General features: G+C 37.7%; 1 protein-coding gene and 1 non-coding gene across 2 annotated transcripts in view; both read left to right on the forward strand.

The window, feature by feature from the left end:
- Smp_122680 (putative oligophrenin) overlaps window positions 1-15,450 on the forward strand; it is a gene marked incomplete at its 5' end in the record, with an annotated part of 77,016 nt that extends 61,566 nt beyond the window's left edge. Inside the window, 6 exons of the mRNA XM_018795183.1 lie at window positions 520-622; window positions 3,171-3,604; window positions 6,832-6,847; window positions 12,143-12,508; window positions 13,906-14,185; window positions 14,832-15,450. Coding sequence (XP_018649521.1) covers window positions 520-622; window positions 3,171-3,604; window positions 6,832-6,847; window positions 12,143-12,508; window positions 13,906-14,155 — 1,169 coding nt within the window. The 3' untranslated portion in view covers window positions 14,156-14,185; window positions 14,832-15,450. The remainder of the gene's footprint in view (window positions 1-519; window positions 623-3,170; window positions 3,605-6,831; window positions 6,848-12,142; window positions 12,509-13,905; window positions 14,186-14,831) is intronic.
- Smp_tRNA_01238_Pseudo_TTC.1.1 lies at window positions 2,448-2,519 on the forward strand. Its single transcript has one exon. It is a non-coding gene (tRNA).
- Window positions 15,451-17,262: the final 1,812 nt, after the last annotated feature.

Genomic DNA, 17,262 nt, shown 5'->3' on the forward strand with positions numbered 1-17,262 from the left:
TGAGTCAATTGAAGCTAGACCATCAGGGGAAACCTGGAAGCACTGGACGGCCGTTTCGTCCTATTGTGGGACTTCTCAGCAGTGCGCATCCACGACCTCGCCTCGCGAGATTCGAACCCAGAACCTACCAGTCTCGCACCAGAGCACTTAACCAATAGACCACTGAGTCGGCATCCCATGGTGGTTATGTCAAACTCCAACCAATCCACAAAGTTGAGCAACCGTTCATCAATTGTCTTCAGTGAGTTGATATCTCACAACAGATGTGGTTTGAACTCCACTGGTCACTGCTTCTTACTCCAACTCCAGGATTCACCTCTCAAAGTCAGTCTAGTGCTTCCAAGTTTTCCTTGGTGGTCTAGCTTCAATTGACTCACGCTTGCAACTTTGAAAATACTAAATCTCCACAAAACCCCTTCTGATGATATTCAATGAATTAATGATTGTTTCATATGAATTTTGTATTGTGTTTATTAACTACACTATTCTACTTGTTGCTTATTGTTTTCTCAATTTTAGAACGAGATAATGCTTATCGATTAACTGAACTTAGCGCGTTACTAAAATTGTTGCCACCAGAAAATCAACGTACTTTAGATTTACTGATTAGACATTTATCAAGGTTTGTTAATTGTTGTATCTCTTGTAGACAAGCAAACTATTCCTTTGTTGTTTATCTTTTATACGTATCATTATCATAGTTTGATTTGATAATTGCAAGTGAATTCAGTATTAAGTACTTGCTACGATTTACATCTGTTACTCCTCGTGGAGGAGTATAGGCCGCCTACCGGTAGAAAGTTAATAGATGACGGAGATTATTTACTACAAGTTGAAATAATGAATAAGAATGGGGAAGAATATTTTGTTCAATCAAAATCAAAGTATATCTGATTATATTAATATCATGTCATTATGGTCAAGGTAAATCTGTGTGTGACATTACTGTTTGGGTATAAAAAGTAAAAAAAATTGTCGTCAGTCAGCTAAAACGTAGGACCAGGCACATATATGCATCCGTCCAAGTTGCTACACTTCATTAGCACAACAAGATGATCAACATATTCATAGAAGTATTTAATTTAATTGTGATAGCATATAAAAGAAAGATTCCATATAAGAATATGATACAGGAACAAAGAATTAGTTCTTAGAAAGAAGGGTATAAAGTGATTTTAATCTCACGGTCTAAGAGAAGACGAAGATTGTATACGCCTACGCCATACATAAACTAGCAACAGTCAAAGACACTGTAGATGTTGTTTCTACGAAGTCACAAAACATCAGAAATTCATCACAAATTTATCATTATTCCATCATCAAACTATTCCTTCGTTTCATCTATTAATTCGTCTAAAATAATCTTGTCTGAATTTTTTTCAGATGATGGACTATTCACCAAAATATGCGGCCCGAATAGCTCAGTGGTAACGTCTCTGACTGTGAAGCTGAGTGACACGGGATCGAATCCAAGTCCAGGGTTTCCTGTTGACCACCTCCAACCACCATCTTACCTCAATATATATAGTGCACGCAGTGTCGAGCCACCTAGACTGGTGGCCACATTGCAACTCGATCGATGGCATTCGATCAGCACTAAGAAGGACTTGACACTCATGACATTGATCACCACCCAGTGATCAATCAGTTGTAAAATACAACTATCGTATTGACCACTGAGTAAGCGATGGCTAGGTTAGACATAGGTTTCTGGTGAAAGGTGAAAATTCGGTCGGTGTAGTTGTAAATCTTTATCGACTTGTTTTGTTAGGACATGTGTTGCATATGCCTAACCACCGCCTACCTCGATGAGCGCTTCTTACTGATATGGGATTAGATTGGAAAGAAGCTAGCGCCAGCTAAACCAAGGTATGGCATCGGTGCATGAAGTCATTGACTGTTGTCACGAGTCATATTAATAGATGCATGCTACCTTGTTGAGGTCTGCGCGATTATTGATCGGAGACTTTATGTAACATGGTTTAGAATCGTACGCCATGGCTCAGATGCATTAAATCTGTCTTTTCTTAGATCTTAATTTTTTAAAATATTCCCCTTTTTACTCTGGGAACTCATAAAGAAAATCTCCTGCTCTTGATCTGAGTTGTATTGAAGCCTGGTAGAATAGTCCTAGTCGGGTATCTAGTAAGGAGCGAGTGAAGTGTGTATGCGGATAGACCATTCACTGCTTATCCTAATCAAATTAGTGTAAAGAAGAAATACAAGCGCTCTTTCTGTATCTATCACTTCACATTCCTATTATTCTAGTGTTTATTCATCCTTGTCATCATACTAATCCCTTCTGCTATGACAGGTTGATATAGAGTTCATCTCTGCCAATCAGCAGTCTAATTCTTCTTGTTCAAAGCCTCAAGTGAAATACTAGTAGGTAATACCTAAATGTTACACGAAACTCATGAGCTATTCAAATTTATGAGAACGTACAAACTATTGTAAATCTAGCGGTTAGGATTCCTGGCTTTCACCCAGGCGGCCCGGGTTCGACTCCCGGCGCGGGAGCCTAGTCCCCAAATGCCGTGGTACGACCGAGAGTGGGGAGAGTCCGCTCTCCCTCTCGAAATGATCTCACACAGCCACGCGTATATAGCCTCTGCCACGGAAGTCCTACTCACTCCCTTCTCGTGGCGGGGGTGTTGTCTACGAAGTTGAGAGGACGAAAAGCGAATGTCCGGCGCTTTAACTGGGTTGGTGGACACTGCGAGTTCACCTAGGGGAGTTGGAAAACCCTGATTCCAAACCAATGGTACACATGGGCTCCAGTATCCTGCTGAGGGGACAAATGGCGTATGAATCAAACGTTGGTCACCGGCTACCATGAGACTGCATCTCCTTACGATGCTCCATTGCCTTGTGGATCAGACCTTTAGGTCAAAGGCTCCGTGTGTGGTCCCCTAAGTAAACCATCTGCTTTAGTTTGGGCACGTGGGCAGTATCTCAGCCCTCACATAAATCAAATGAGACTTGTGTAGCGCATATGTATTCGGTACCCCTTTGTACCAATATTTATGTGTTCAAATAAATAAAATAAATTGTAAATCTTCCCTGTATATATCTATATATATTCGTATAAATCTAATACCTAGTTTTCTTTTTTCTTCTGCTTTCTGTTGTAAATGCTTACAAATACACACAATTGTTCTAATATACAGTGTTGCTGCATACAGTCAAATGAATCATATGAATCCAAGTAATCTAGGCATTGTATTCGCGCCATCATTGTTTCGTTCACGTGAAGAATCTGTCGCTGCAATTATGTCAACAAAATTTGCTTCAACTGCTGTTGAATTAATGATTATTAATTATTCAACTTTGTTTCCAATACATTCATCGAATATTTTTCGACCAATACCTCAATTACTCTTGCCATTATCTACCATCCCAGTTGTTATGGATGATAGAAATGGTACTATGAGCGAAATTACCAATACTACTCGTTATTCTGTCAGTAGTATATTTGATAATAATAATAATAATAATAGTACTCCTACTAATATGAGTAAATATAACCATATTAAGAATGGTCAAAACTCTATAGAACCAGTGTATACTACACCGCTTATTAGTTATCCTTTTCAGTTAACTAGTAAGTTCAGTGTTAGAACGAATGGATATTCTGTTTGTTTTTTTCGTTTACATCCTTTTTTAATTTGAGCATTCATTATTCAGTTTATCAATTTGTAACTACGCTTACCTAACTGCTCTAAAACTCCCTTTGTATGTGTATGAACGTGGACTAAGCTTGAAACTAAGTCTTCAGAATTAACCTCTGTACCATTTTTATCGAAGAACTATGACATGAAAGCATAACTATAAACCAAAGTTGCATTTCGGTTGATCATCAAAATGTATTTCCTTTTCATAAGGTGGTCATAAGATTCTTTACTAAACAGAACTATATCGTCTGTGTATTCTAAGTCAGACGATGAAAGTGTCATCTCTAAAAGCCTGTCTATGACAAGGATAAATAAAAATGGGGAGAGCGGATAACCCTGACGAACACCACTTGAAGTAATTAATTCCGATTATAGTTCTCTAGAAGCTCTGAATTTACCAGAAATTTTCGAGTACAAGGTTAGTTTACTTCTTTAGTACGCCTATCAACGGTAGATACTGTCATAGATCCTCACAATCAATGGAGTCGAACGCCGCCTTAAGGTCAGAGAATACAACTATAACTGAACTCTAAAAAACATTTCTATTTTCCAGAACGTGGCGAAGGGTGAATATTTGGTCTATGCACCCATGTTTAGGCCTGAGACCAGCCTTTCTTTCCTCGGTTCGCTCACCATGAGCTCTAATTAAACGTCAAAGTCTTATTGAGGCTAATATTTGATACTATAATAGTTACTGATTCCTTTGTGATTTTTATATTAAGGATTTTGTCCTTTCTTATAGACTGCGACAATCAGCAATAGAGACCAGTCAGATAATTTTACATCCAGTTGCTAAAACTGGATCATTATCCTTAAAAATCTCAGAAGTTAGTCTATCAGATCCTGCAACCTCACATCAGTTTGCTATTCTGGTTGCTTGGAGATAGTGGGTAACTAAAAGTGTGGCTGAGTGCCAGTCAAACTATTCCTTAAAGTGCTCTGCACATCGGTCCAACCTCCTAAATTGAGTGAATAGTAGTCCCGTCTTTTTCTGAAATAGTTTCACCAATAGCTGGATCTTAAATACCTATTTCCTTGGTACGTCTGAACAGTTGTCTAATGTTACCTATCCCTACTGTCTTTTCCATCCCTTCTGATTTCTCTACCTAGCAAGTTTCGCGATCATTGCATAGGCCTTTTATCAGCCTACCCTTAAACCGGCTTTTGCTACCCATCGTTTTCAGAGCCAGATGGGATGTGTGTCTAATCATCTGTCAGTGCTGTAAACACCACTGAAACCAACTGATTTTCCATAACCTTTTGAATTAAGTTAACAGTATATATCACCACTTTTTCCACAGCATTTTGGAAATCACGACAAGCTACCTTGGGGTGGATATCATTTTCACTGTTGACTAACTCCTCTAATTTTTTCTGAAGTATATTCCTAACCTTTTTGCATTAGGCCGGACTATAAGGGGTTTTCATACTGTGGTTATTCGATGTGCAGTAAAACGCATACAAATACGTGCTTGAATTAGAGCATTATCCGAGCCTAGAAATGTGCTCAAGAATGAGCGACGGTCTTCATTTGAACCCCTCAAACGATGGCTTGTGAGAATGTGGTCAAATTGAGTCCGTTCTTGAGTAAATTATGGAGGTTGTCGTCAGACAATGTTCCTCCTGATGTTTAAATTTAGCGTTTGCCAGAAACAGTCATTTGAACACAGCTTCAACAGGTGGTCTCCATTATCCGTTCTCTGAGCCGCTACACAGTAAGATTCGCCCAAGTGCCTTTCGGTTTGGTTTATTCCACCTGTTTGGAGATCGAAATCACCTGTCACTATTACTATATCAGAACGTTTAGCTAATTTGCTACTTTTAGTCTGACCATTCTACAACTGACCTGCCTAACACAGTTGGACCCAAAGAAAACATGTGTTCCAGCCAATATTTTTCGGTTGTGTCATCACAATAGACAAGTTCAACCATCACGTTAAGGTAGCAGCTACGGTCGGCTAAAATAATAGCAGTATCGGCCATGAGATTCACCGGAGCTATTGCGTCATCGGCAAATATGCAGTGGATTTCCTGATAGTCGTGAAAAACCATCATATGTTTTTTCAATGAAATCTGAAGAAATATCCACCTCCTGTGTCAGGAGCGTTTAAACACAGATGCAAAATATCTTATATGGTAATTTGTTCCTATTTGTCTTTCATCGTGGACATCATCTCATTACTTTCAAAGCTCGCATATGCTGAGACTATCGAGTTATCGATACTGAGATTAGGTCCATAATACTAGGTAAACATGTTAAATCGGTTTATATTATTGTAATTCTTTATTGACTGAGGTGGTATGCTCCATTACACTTGTCACCCCGGTGAAGTACGATATATTTACTGTTGTAAGAAATTGAAGGAGGTAGTCATACCCGAGGTATTGCTATTTTGCTAGGTTTAAACTATCAATTTGAATATCTTATGAAGTCCTTATGTAGCGAATGAGAACACAGGTGAGGACAACTTACAATGTATTAAGCACAAATTATAACGTTGCTCGATAAAATACAAAAACCATACTCTGATACTTTATTTGCAAAATGTTCTTTAGTTGTCTCAGGCCTCATTGTTGCTGGATTTCCATACCAATTGCTTTTCATTTCTGTTCTTTTCTTCTTGATTTTCTCAATCTTCTGCTGTTAGATATTCTATTCCTCACTCACGATATATACTACTTATGTCGATATAAGTAGCCCACACCACACTTATAGTTGAAGAACTCACTGTTTTTTATTATTTGTAAATTCACAGTTGTATTCTGTTCATTATTGGTATTCATCATAGTATCGTAGTATGTAATAATAATAGTAGTTTTCTAATTCTTTATTTCACTAAATGATGTAACTCACTTTCATCTATCTCCCCCATAAACATTATCAAAAATATGCTGGGGGTTCTTTTTTTTTAATCATTTTAACTTTAATCTATGGTTATCATAATCACTATGGTGATTCCACCATCTAACTCATCAACACAGTTTTTCCACTTGTATATCATAATAATACTTACTTACTTACTTACCCCTCGTCGAGGAGCGTAGACCAGATCATAATAATAGTTAAAATTATTTTTTTCCTTTTTTTTTTAAAAAATTTCACAATGGTAATTTTAACTCACACTTAAAGTTTATCCTTTTTATACACACTGTATAGATTCAATAATGGATCGGTAGGTTTAAGTTTTATTATAAGTAGTATATGGTATATAAGTAGTAAACAGTTTTATGCTTCTTTTATGGTTATTTTCTATGTGCACTTTTGCTAATGGCTTTTTAATTACTAGCTATTTTCTTACATGTTAAAAATAGCATGTTTGTTGATCTGTATACACATACACAATTTTATGAGTTTCTTTTATGGCAAAGCCACTCACTGCCTTCTCGTGGCGGGGGTGTTGTTAACGAAATTGAGAGGACGTAAAGCGAATGTCCGGTGATTTAACTGGGTTGGTGGACACTGTGAGTCCACCTAGGGGAGTTGGAAAACCGTGATTCAAAAGCAATGGTGCACATGGGCTCCAGTATCCTGAGGGAACAAATGGCGTATGAACCAATTGTTGGTCATCGGCTACGATGGGACTGCATCTCCTCACGATGTTCCACTGCCTTGTGGATCAGACCTTTAGGTCAAAGGCTCCGACTGTGGCCCCCTAAGAAAAACACCTGCTTCAGTTTAGGCACCTGAGCAGTATCTCAGCCCTCACACAAATCGAATGAGATTTGTGAGGCGCATATGTATCTGGTGCTTTGTTGTACCAATATTTATGTGTTTAAATAAATAAATAAAGCATAAGATCATTTTTTATGATGGTAGTTTCTATCCATATCTGGGATTACTATGAAATGGATCATGCTGGAGATAATTTTGCACCGAACGGATGTTTTATTTTAAGCTTGAAGGTATCCATCCTTTGTATGGCGTTTTAACTTGGTTAAAGAAGAGCTAAAATTTTACTACAAGAAGAAGAAAGTCTTCCTACGTTGTCCGTCCGATAAACACATGAGCTAAGCTATCATGCTTAGCTTTGGGTGTTGATGATTCATTGCAATGCACTCAGTCACCCATTGGATTAAGTCTGTATTATCACAGTCGTCTGTATTTATCAGGCTTGTAATAGTTAAGATTTATAGTTTCTGTCGTCTGTGTAACAGGTATTCCAATAGAGATTCTGAAATTTTCATTTTACAAAATGTAGGGTGGTTTAACCACCACGTTAGATCACTTTCTCTACTTGCCAAACTTGCCCCATTGCAGTTTTATTTTATTTTGAATTGCGGAATGGGTATGTAAAGTATCTACATTGTTCTTCGATTCGATCTAGACACTGATGCACACTGCATCACTTACACAATCAGCTACACTCAGAGAGGAAGATGGAAACTGCGTATGTATCCCTAATTTCACCAAAAGCTAAATAATCATTCTTACAACTGTTTTGTGTATATAAGTTGTGAGTGACTCAGCCAGGAACATGTGAATGTTAGATTTGAGTAGATGAATAAGTTACTTACCGTGACCCCCCCACACACACACTCACTTTCACCTTACTCACCATGTAATCTTGAAACAGCACATGATGCGTCTGGGATTTCCCGTAAAACCTGAACACTAAAACGACAAAACAACTGTAGACTGTAATTTTTAGAAATTCCGAAGGATGTTTTGTACAATAAAAACGGAAATATGATACGCGTATTGCCACAAATAAGAGGGCGGGATATTTTGAAGGGAATAAATTTGATATGCTCTAGATTTTGGGAAGTGTCAGTCAGTCAGCTACAACGTAGGACCAGGCACATTTATGCATCGGTCCAAGTTGCCATACCTCGTTAGCACAACAAGATGAACACCGGATTCATAGAAGTAGTTAATTTAGTGATGGTAGTATATAAAAGATAGATTGTATATGAGGATATAGTACAGGAAGGAAGACAGATACGAAGCAATTTTAATCTCAGGGTTTAAAGGAAGATAAAGAGTGTATACACCTGTGCCATTGAGATCGATTCTGAGCCATGTTACCTAGAGTCTCCAACCATTGATTACGATAGTCATGCGGACCCCAACTAAGTACTCTGCATCTGCCAACATGACTGAGACTAGAAGTTAGTGACTTCAGGCACTGATGCCACGTTTTCGTTTGGCCTCCCCTAACTCTCTTCCAACCCATCCCCTACACTGGTGAAGTGAGGTTTTCATGATCTCGGTTCATGCATTTATTGGACAGATCACAGTACTTTATCCAATGATAATACCTACATAACTATATTCTATCTGTTATTCTGTTTGTCAATGTTTATTGCCCAAAACTATTTGTGCTTACGCGTTTGTAATTGTGTGTATGCTTGCACTATGCTATTAATCTCTGCTTTTTATGTCGCTTAATTAATTTAACATTTTGCATGCGTTCCTTTTTTTGATTTCTATGACTGAAGTGACCGATTAGGCGCTTCTTGTATTGAATTCAATTAAGAGATATAAATTATCAAATGGCTTATTTGTGTAACCATTTACAATAGTAGAAGTTTGTTAGTTTAGAATCGAATCATTGACTTCGCTTGTTTGTTTGTTTTTTGTTCATGTGGCATGTGCTCCCAAATGCCCTGGTACGACCGAGAGTGGGGAGAGTCCGCTCTCCCTCTCCAAATGCTCTCACACAGCCACGCGAATATATAGCCTCTGCCAGGGAAGTCCTACTCACTGCCTTCTAGTACCACGAGTGTTGTTTACGAAATCGAGAAGACGAAAAGCGAAGGTACGGCGCTTTAACAGGGTTGGTGGACACGGAAAGTCCACTTATGCGAGTTGGAAAACCCTCATTCCTAACCAATCGTGCACATGGGCTCCAGTATCCTGATGGAACGAATGGCGGACGAACCTGTCATTGGTCAACGGCTACCATGGGACTGCATCTCCTCACGATGCTCCATTGCCTTGTGGATCAGACCTTTTGGTCAAAGGCTCGGGGTGTGGCCCCCTAAGAAAACCACCTGCTCCGGTTTGGGCACTCGGGCAGTATCACAGCCCACACACACAAATAGTGTGGCGCATATGTACCTGGTGCCCTTTTGTATGTGTTTAAATAATAATAATAAAACATGAAATAACATTAATTGGACATTTGAGATCTAGCAAATTCTATGACACTATTGACTTAAACATTTTGATTGTACACAAATTGGCATACTGAAATGTAATAATCAATTAATATGTCTGTAGCATATCACTGTTTTATACTTTCAACATTTATAATGACCAACAACACTCGTAGTGCGAGAAGGCAGTGAGTAGGACTTCCCTGGCAGAGGCTATATATTCGCGTGGCCATGTGAGAGCATTTGGACAGGGAGAGCGGACTCTCCTCACTCTCGGCCGTACCAGGGCATTTGGGGGCTTTGATATGGATTTGTATTCAATGTTTTTTTTACAATTTTATGAAAGTTTTCATCTTATTTTTAAATGGCATGGAGATTTTAAATGCTTTAACGTGTTTTATACATATGTGATCTTTTTATAGTTTGCCGTCTATAAGTATGCTATATATTTTGGTGTAGAATAGAGAAAGGCATAAAACTTCGTCTGTAAAGTACATTTGTAGTTTTGAAGGAACTGATGCCCCCCCTTTGGAGTTACACCAATTTAGAAGCTTTATTTTTCACATATTGATCTCATTTTGAGTGTTGCTGTGTTTTGACATTGTCGTTCACTGATATCACATGATAAAACCAACCAGTCAGAGTATCGATTTCTGTGACTTTATACCTAAGCTAACCAATGACACGTCAAACAGTACTAGTACCTTCGAATTACTGCTTAGTCCTTATTGATCATCTTACTTTCCTTGTCCTGACTGTTGAGTCCAGAACACAGTAATGAGCCTGAACTATACGAATATCATATTTCAAGCATATGTACTTTATAGATAGAAATACTTAATCACATCACACTAGAAAATAAAAATTATTTATGATCAAGTCAAAAAGTGACTGTGAGTAAAGGTGACTATAAACAATAAACTAGCAACAGATGAAGAGTAGTATATCATGCAGCAATGGTCAGTGGGCTGATGAAAGGAATATATACATATGCATAGTTACTTAATTATACACTAAGAATACGTATACAATAATAGTCCATAAATTTGTTCTGGAAGTTACTATTCTTTTAGTCTTTGTTTGGATATAAAACGATGAAAATCCGGAATCACTGAATAGCTGTTTTATCTCAGCATGTAACTCCTCAGCAGTGCTCACTCATTAACAGGCCAACGACCAAACTTTCATATCATTAGTAGAATCACTGAGTCAGGGTCCAATTGTAAAATTACAATTAAAATTAGTTTTCAATGAAGCAGAGGAATCCCGTACGCAGAGAAAGTAGCTTTTTGGTGTTTTGTTTTTCACTAATACCCCAACTGAGATCAATATGTAATGATTGCAAACTTGCCTCAGTTATGGCGTAGGCGAGATATCCGTCTAGCAACCAAAGGACGGGTTTACTTCTCAGTAGTTCGTTCCGTCCTACTTTATGGCAATGGAAAGTTGCTAGTAAGAGTAGAGGATATTCGTAGGCTACTTGTGTTCGATCATAGGTGTCTTCGAAGTATTGATCGTATATCCTGGGACCACCGAGTAAGTAATGCAGTCGTTAGGAAACAGGTACTAGGTAAGGATGGCAAATCGATTGACGAAGTAGTGAATCTTCATCAGTTGAGATGGCTGGGACACGTGTTACGTATGCCCAACCATCGACTGCCCCAACGTGCGATGTTTTGTGGTGTAGGAGTAGGTTGGAAGAAAGCTAGGGGCGGCCAGACCAAAACATGGCATAAATCCATGAAGTCACTGACAATTGGACTGAGCCATGTTGGTAGGTGTATACTACTTGGTTGGGATTCGCGAGATGATAGTAATCGATGGTTAGAGACCTTGAATGACATGGCTCAAAATCGTTTGCAATAGCGAAGGTGCATCCACTCATTATGTTCTCCCAAATTCTAATCTTCTGAATTCTTCATGTCTCTATCTTTTTTCTGTTTCCAAATTTATTTCACTGTATTATACTCCTTGAATAACATCTTCAAACCCTAATCTTTCCGACTACTTCTTATACTCTAACTACTTCTATCACTATGGAATTTGAATCGACAACTTCATCTCTGTGCTAATGTGGTATGGCACCTCGAACTGATGTACGTACGTACGAAGTTCTATGTTGTGACTGACTGATTGCAATCTACATATTGATATTTCACTAAATCCATAGTGGTCGATTCCAACGAATAATTCAACAACCAAAAAATGTAAACCATCCTCTATCTTTTGTAGTTTATTTTAGTCATTGGCTTTCCAACTGACAAAATATGGCTCAAAACCTTTACGTAGTTAGTCAACTAAGTTGTATATATTCCATTGTTTCCTAAACTTCTTGTATACATATTTTTTTAAAAAACTGGTATCATTAGATCTGAAAACATGTTCACTTCGTCCAGTAATGAAAACTACTCATCTCAAACATCTTTACAATCGATTAAATCATCATCTACATTTACATCTTCCATCACAACAACACCAACAACAACAACCATCACCACTAGAACCAATTCACAATCATTCAAAAGTTTATCAAGTCTCCCAATCGCATTACAAATTGTCCATGACAATGAATACATTATTAATCAATGCGAACAAAATTCAATAAATGATAAAATTTTAAATCATTCACTTCATCATCATAATTCTTTGTCAGTTACATCATCATTATCTAATCATCATAATAATCATTTAATTGAATCATCATTGAGATCTCGTATATCACCACAACGTACCAGGTAGTTATTTTTGATGGTAATAATCATAAAAATGAACATTAGTTTTTTCAATAGTTTACCTTTAGGTCAATGGTTTGGATCTTCTCGCTTGGCATGCGAAAGGGCCCGGGAGCCCCCGAATGCCCTGGTACGGCCGAGAGTGAGGAGAGTCCGCTCTCCCTGTCCAAATGCTCTCACATGGCCACGCGAATATATAGCCTCTGCCAGGGAAGTCCTACTCACTGCCTTCTCACACCACGGGTGTTGTTTACGAAATTGAGAGGACGAAAAGCGAATGTCACGCGCTGTAACAGGGTCGGTGGACACGGTGTGTTCACCTAGGGGAGTTGGAAAACCCTGATTACAAACCAATGGTGCACATGGGCTCCAGTATCCTGAAGGAATAAATGGCGTTTGAACCAATCGTTGGTCACCGGCTACCATGGGAATGCATCTCCTCACGATGCTCCTGCACTGCCTTGTGGAATAGACCTTCAGGTCGAAAGCTCGGGGTGTGGCCCCCTAATAAAACCAACTGCTTCAGTCCGGGCACCTGAGCAGTATCACAGCCCTCACACAAATCGAATGAGATTTGTGCTGCGCATATGTATCTGATGCCCCTTTGTACCAATATTTATGTGTTGAAATAAATAAATAATAGATGTTGGGAGGTTTACGTTTAGTTTAGAGGTGTATTGTTTTCACGATAGGGGGAAGTGAATCCACGAGCAAGAATAGGGACGTGACCGGTCGTGGTGTTCAGCCTCGTTGATAATATTATAGTTTATCATCAATGGGATTGAATAATATTGAACTACACCCCAAATCAGTCAAGATTGAAAATGTGAATCATTGGTTTATAGTTCGTTGTTACTAAGATCAACCATTCTCCATTAATTGACACAGTTAGTGATAATTTAAGAAGGATAATGGTTGATTAATTGGGTTACCGCATGTGTTCTCCGTGTTGCTCAACCAGACGTCAAGTTGGATTGTGCACATAAGTCAGTAACTAAGTGAGCAAACAAGTTTTAACCTTAAATGGTGGTAGAGAAGATTTGTAGCTGGGGCGGTCGATTTTGACCAGTGTTAGCCAAATTTACTATCCGTCAACTATGATATTCGCTCTAAGCTCAACCAAGTAGTTTGAACCTGCCAACATGTCGTACTCCAACAATTATCGAACTTATGAACTATTACCATGTATTAGTTCAATCGCCCATTGCTTTCCTCCAACCTAATTCTATGCTCATCAGCTTTATGCTCCGCCGTAGACCATTATTACGATGCTATTGGTAGATGGAAATTAAATTTCACGGTTTCTGTAGTAGTTTTCTTAAAAAATTTGTTTATTTTGAGCAAAAGGTTTTGTTCAGTCCAAACCTCCCAGTTCATTCCGTTGTATCGCAATCTTTTAGAAAATCTCCTGCACCACCGCCGCCACCGACGTCAGCAAAGTATGTAAAGACAATCCCAGTAAAAAGTCTATCAACAGAACCTACCACATTGTCACAAACTCCTGTCACAACGACGATCAAAGAAACTGCCACTACTGCTTTCAGTGCTTTGAACCATGAAGATCTATCCTCTCATAATCACTCTGATGAATGTAATGATTTTGGTGTTGAATTTGATCAAACATGTATACCGTCTATGCCTTCTGAATAACACTATTTGAACTGTTCTCTATTCTGCCAGGTAAATGTTTTTTTGCACTTTGTTGATATATATATATATATATATATATAAACACATCTACTTTGCTGTCACAAACTAACTTCAGCCCATAAATCATTGAAAACATGGGAACACTTAATGTGTGTGTACACTTGGACCTCCAAGAGACTGAGTACGTGACAATCAGGTTTCGCATGGAGTACCTTTACGTCGCTGATATAGGATCCACCAGTCCATATATCCAATCTAAAAGGATTCATGACATTACTGTCATTAATGTATGACATAAAATTGAATTAACTTTATTAATGGAGTTTTTTATAATAACAATCCGGTCAGTAATGTCTAGCCTCGTGAAAAATCTCAGAGGTTTTAATTTGAAATATTGACTGCTAGATTACTATTGTTACTACTACTTCTACCATTAGTATACGTCATATCCATGAGTGGGGATATAATTTCACTTTATCAGTGGGTCATTCTGTGTTTGAAATGAAAAGTAATGTGTTCCATTTTCAGTGTGAACTTTATCAGTGGACCTTTCTAGTCCTTTGTAGTAAAAGACGCTCATACTGTAATCCATAGTTAATCAATCTTTGACATGATGTTACATATTTTGATACAAAATGAAGACCTTTTTTCTTATTTTTGCATCATTATGTTTCAGAACTTCAATGCGTTCATACAGAAGTACAATCAATTAAAATGTGCACATATATCATCTTACTTAACTGGTTGGTCGAAAAATTATTGTGTACAAATTATTCTACTTATATATTTATAAGTAGTGTAAAAATATCTGAAAAATTATCTGTCAAATAGCGTTCAACCTGTCTTCTTTTTATTTTTTTGAGAAAAAATATGCATCATATTACTTATATTTACATATGTACACAGTAACCGTGCAGAATATACTTATTTTTCATCTGCTTTGATCAACTAAGGTATCTCTTTCATGTTGACGCTTTTTATTGTTCCTTTAGTTTTTGTTTTTTTTTATTGGAAATAATCTCAGTATTAGTATTATGCGTCAGGATGAGAGTAAAATGAATTATATTATGATGTATATTCCAGATTATTTATAGGTTGATTGGTTGTTTAAATTTTGTAAGGGGATTACTGATTTCGCAAATAATAAGAGAACTTTTTATCGCGAATCATTCGTTCGCAAATTCTCAACATTATCTCATGAGAAATTTGTTGAAACTGTAGTATTGACCATTTTTTTCCCAGTAATTTTGATTTTGATGCAGTTATTCATTGTAAATAAAAAAAGTTTTGAAATGAATACCGTCTTTTTATTCCTGGATTTGGTGGAGTTTTATCTTTTATGTCCCATAGGTATATACTATGTAATCAGTGTTGTGTTTTGGCCATGATAAGATACTTCAGAAGCCTACATAGAGTCAAATAAAACCATTCTGAAATGCGGCAATACAAAATCTGTGCACAATCAAAGAGTTCGAATTTCGGAGGTTTCAAAATTTAGCCTGATTTTAGGAAGACCATGAAATGAAAGCTCTTTTTTAGTTGTGTTCTTGAATGCGTTGGCCTGTTTGAATAATAATAATAATAATATATTTCTGCAATAGCAGGTACACGCTATTTTTACAGGTATGATCTACAATTTACAACATATACTGGTTCACAGTATGCATCCCAAGCAAGGTTGTTTAGTAATTATAATCTATAAAAGTTGATAGCAGTTCATTCGTTCAGATATAATATGTTTTCATAAGAATAGTTTCCAAAGGGGCATGGCATCCACGTTACATACCAGATCCAATCTCGACAAAAAGTGTATTAGGGTTTCGGTCGTGCTAAGTATTTATGTAATGCAGCTTTTGAAGTTTATAGTTGCTATAAAGTAGGCTTGTGGAGCGCCTGGTTCGAACTATGACCTTGGGAAAGCGCGTTCGTCGAGCTTGTTCCAGATGTCAGAAGTTACCTAGCTTCACCCTCAGGGCAAGATTCTGAAGAGAAAAAAAAGAGAAACCGAGGAGCAGCAAGGCATTTGGATATGAGCGATAATCAATGCTTAACATTTATTAGTGGAACAGATGGAGGTATGATAAATTATTAGATTAAATTGATACTAGCTCATGTTGCAAGAGTGAACTGTGATTAGGGGCTCCAGAGGAGAGAATGCAGTAATAAAGAACAATGAGTTGTGATATTTATCAAGGTGGAGTAGGTTCCAATGAAGGAGGAAAGTCAAGGTTGGAATGAGGAAGAACAGAGAGTGCATATAGAGAGTAGAGTGTTGAGTAAAATAGCAACCATATCCTTTACAGTTCGTTTTTTTTCATCATCTTATGCCTGCCACACAGTTTTCATGTAAAAGTCCGAGTTAGCATGTTAAAGGTTGTCTTAGTAGAAAAATTAGAAACATGAGTCTGAATGGTGAGTGTAGGTGAACAATATCACAGATTGATTGACTTGTTCTCATCCATAAAGAGCCTGATACAAACAAAATGTTCTGCCCCACAAACACGGGTGGATTGAAATCATCGCCCTCACCATCAGTGCTTGCTGGTCAGTAACTCCACCCTCCCTTCTTTTGTGATGTTAGGCTCATTCACGCTTGTTTTTTGGATACATATCATACTTCACACAATGCTCTGTTTCACATCCTGTTGGAAAACACTATTTCTATAAGTACCATGTTACAAGCTTATCAGACAGTTACAAATTATGGACTGTGGGTAAGGCTTCGATGCAATGTTTTTATTGACTATATAGTAAAGTGTAGGTTACGAATCAGAGTATAGGCATTAGGAAGGGTATAGTGTAGGATATTTGTTTACCATAGTAGGCGGAAAAGTGGAGATTTATATTAATCACAGATAAGGTAAGATAACGAGTGGTGAAATAATATTAATGGCAAGGCAACATAGTGTACAGATGAGTAAAAAGCTGATAAATAGACAAGAAGTAACTCACACTAAATTCGCGCTGAGGTTGTTTTGTTCTATGCTAACCGGTTGATGGGTGACAGGTTCTGTGGTTGTACGTCAACTGACAGTAGGCAGTCGATTGTGCGTTTCTTCTGATGTTTTAGGGTATTTATAAGCGTCGTTTAGCGACCGAGTATTGAT

Source organism: Schistosoma mansoni, chromosome 1, assembly GCF_000237925.1.
Source record: "Schistosoma mansoni strain Puerto Rico chromosome 1, complete genome".
NCBI classification, from domain to species: Eukaryota; Metazoa; Platyhelminthes; class Trematoda; order Strigeidida; family Schistosomatidae; genus Schistosoma; species Schistosoma mansoni.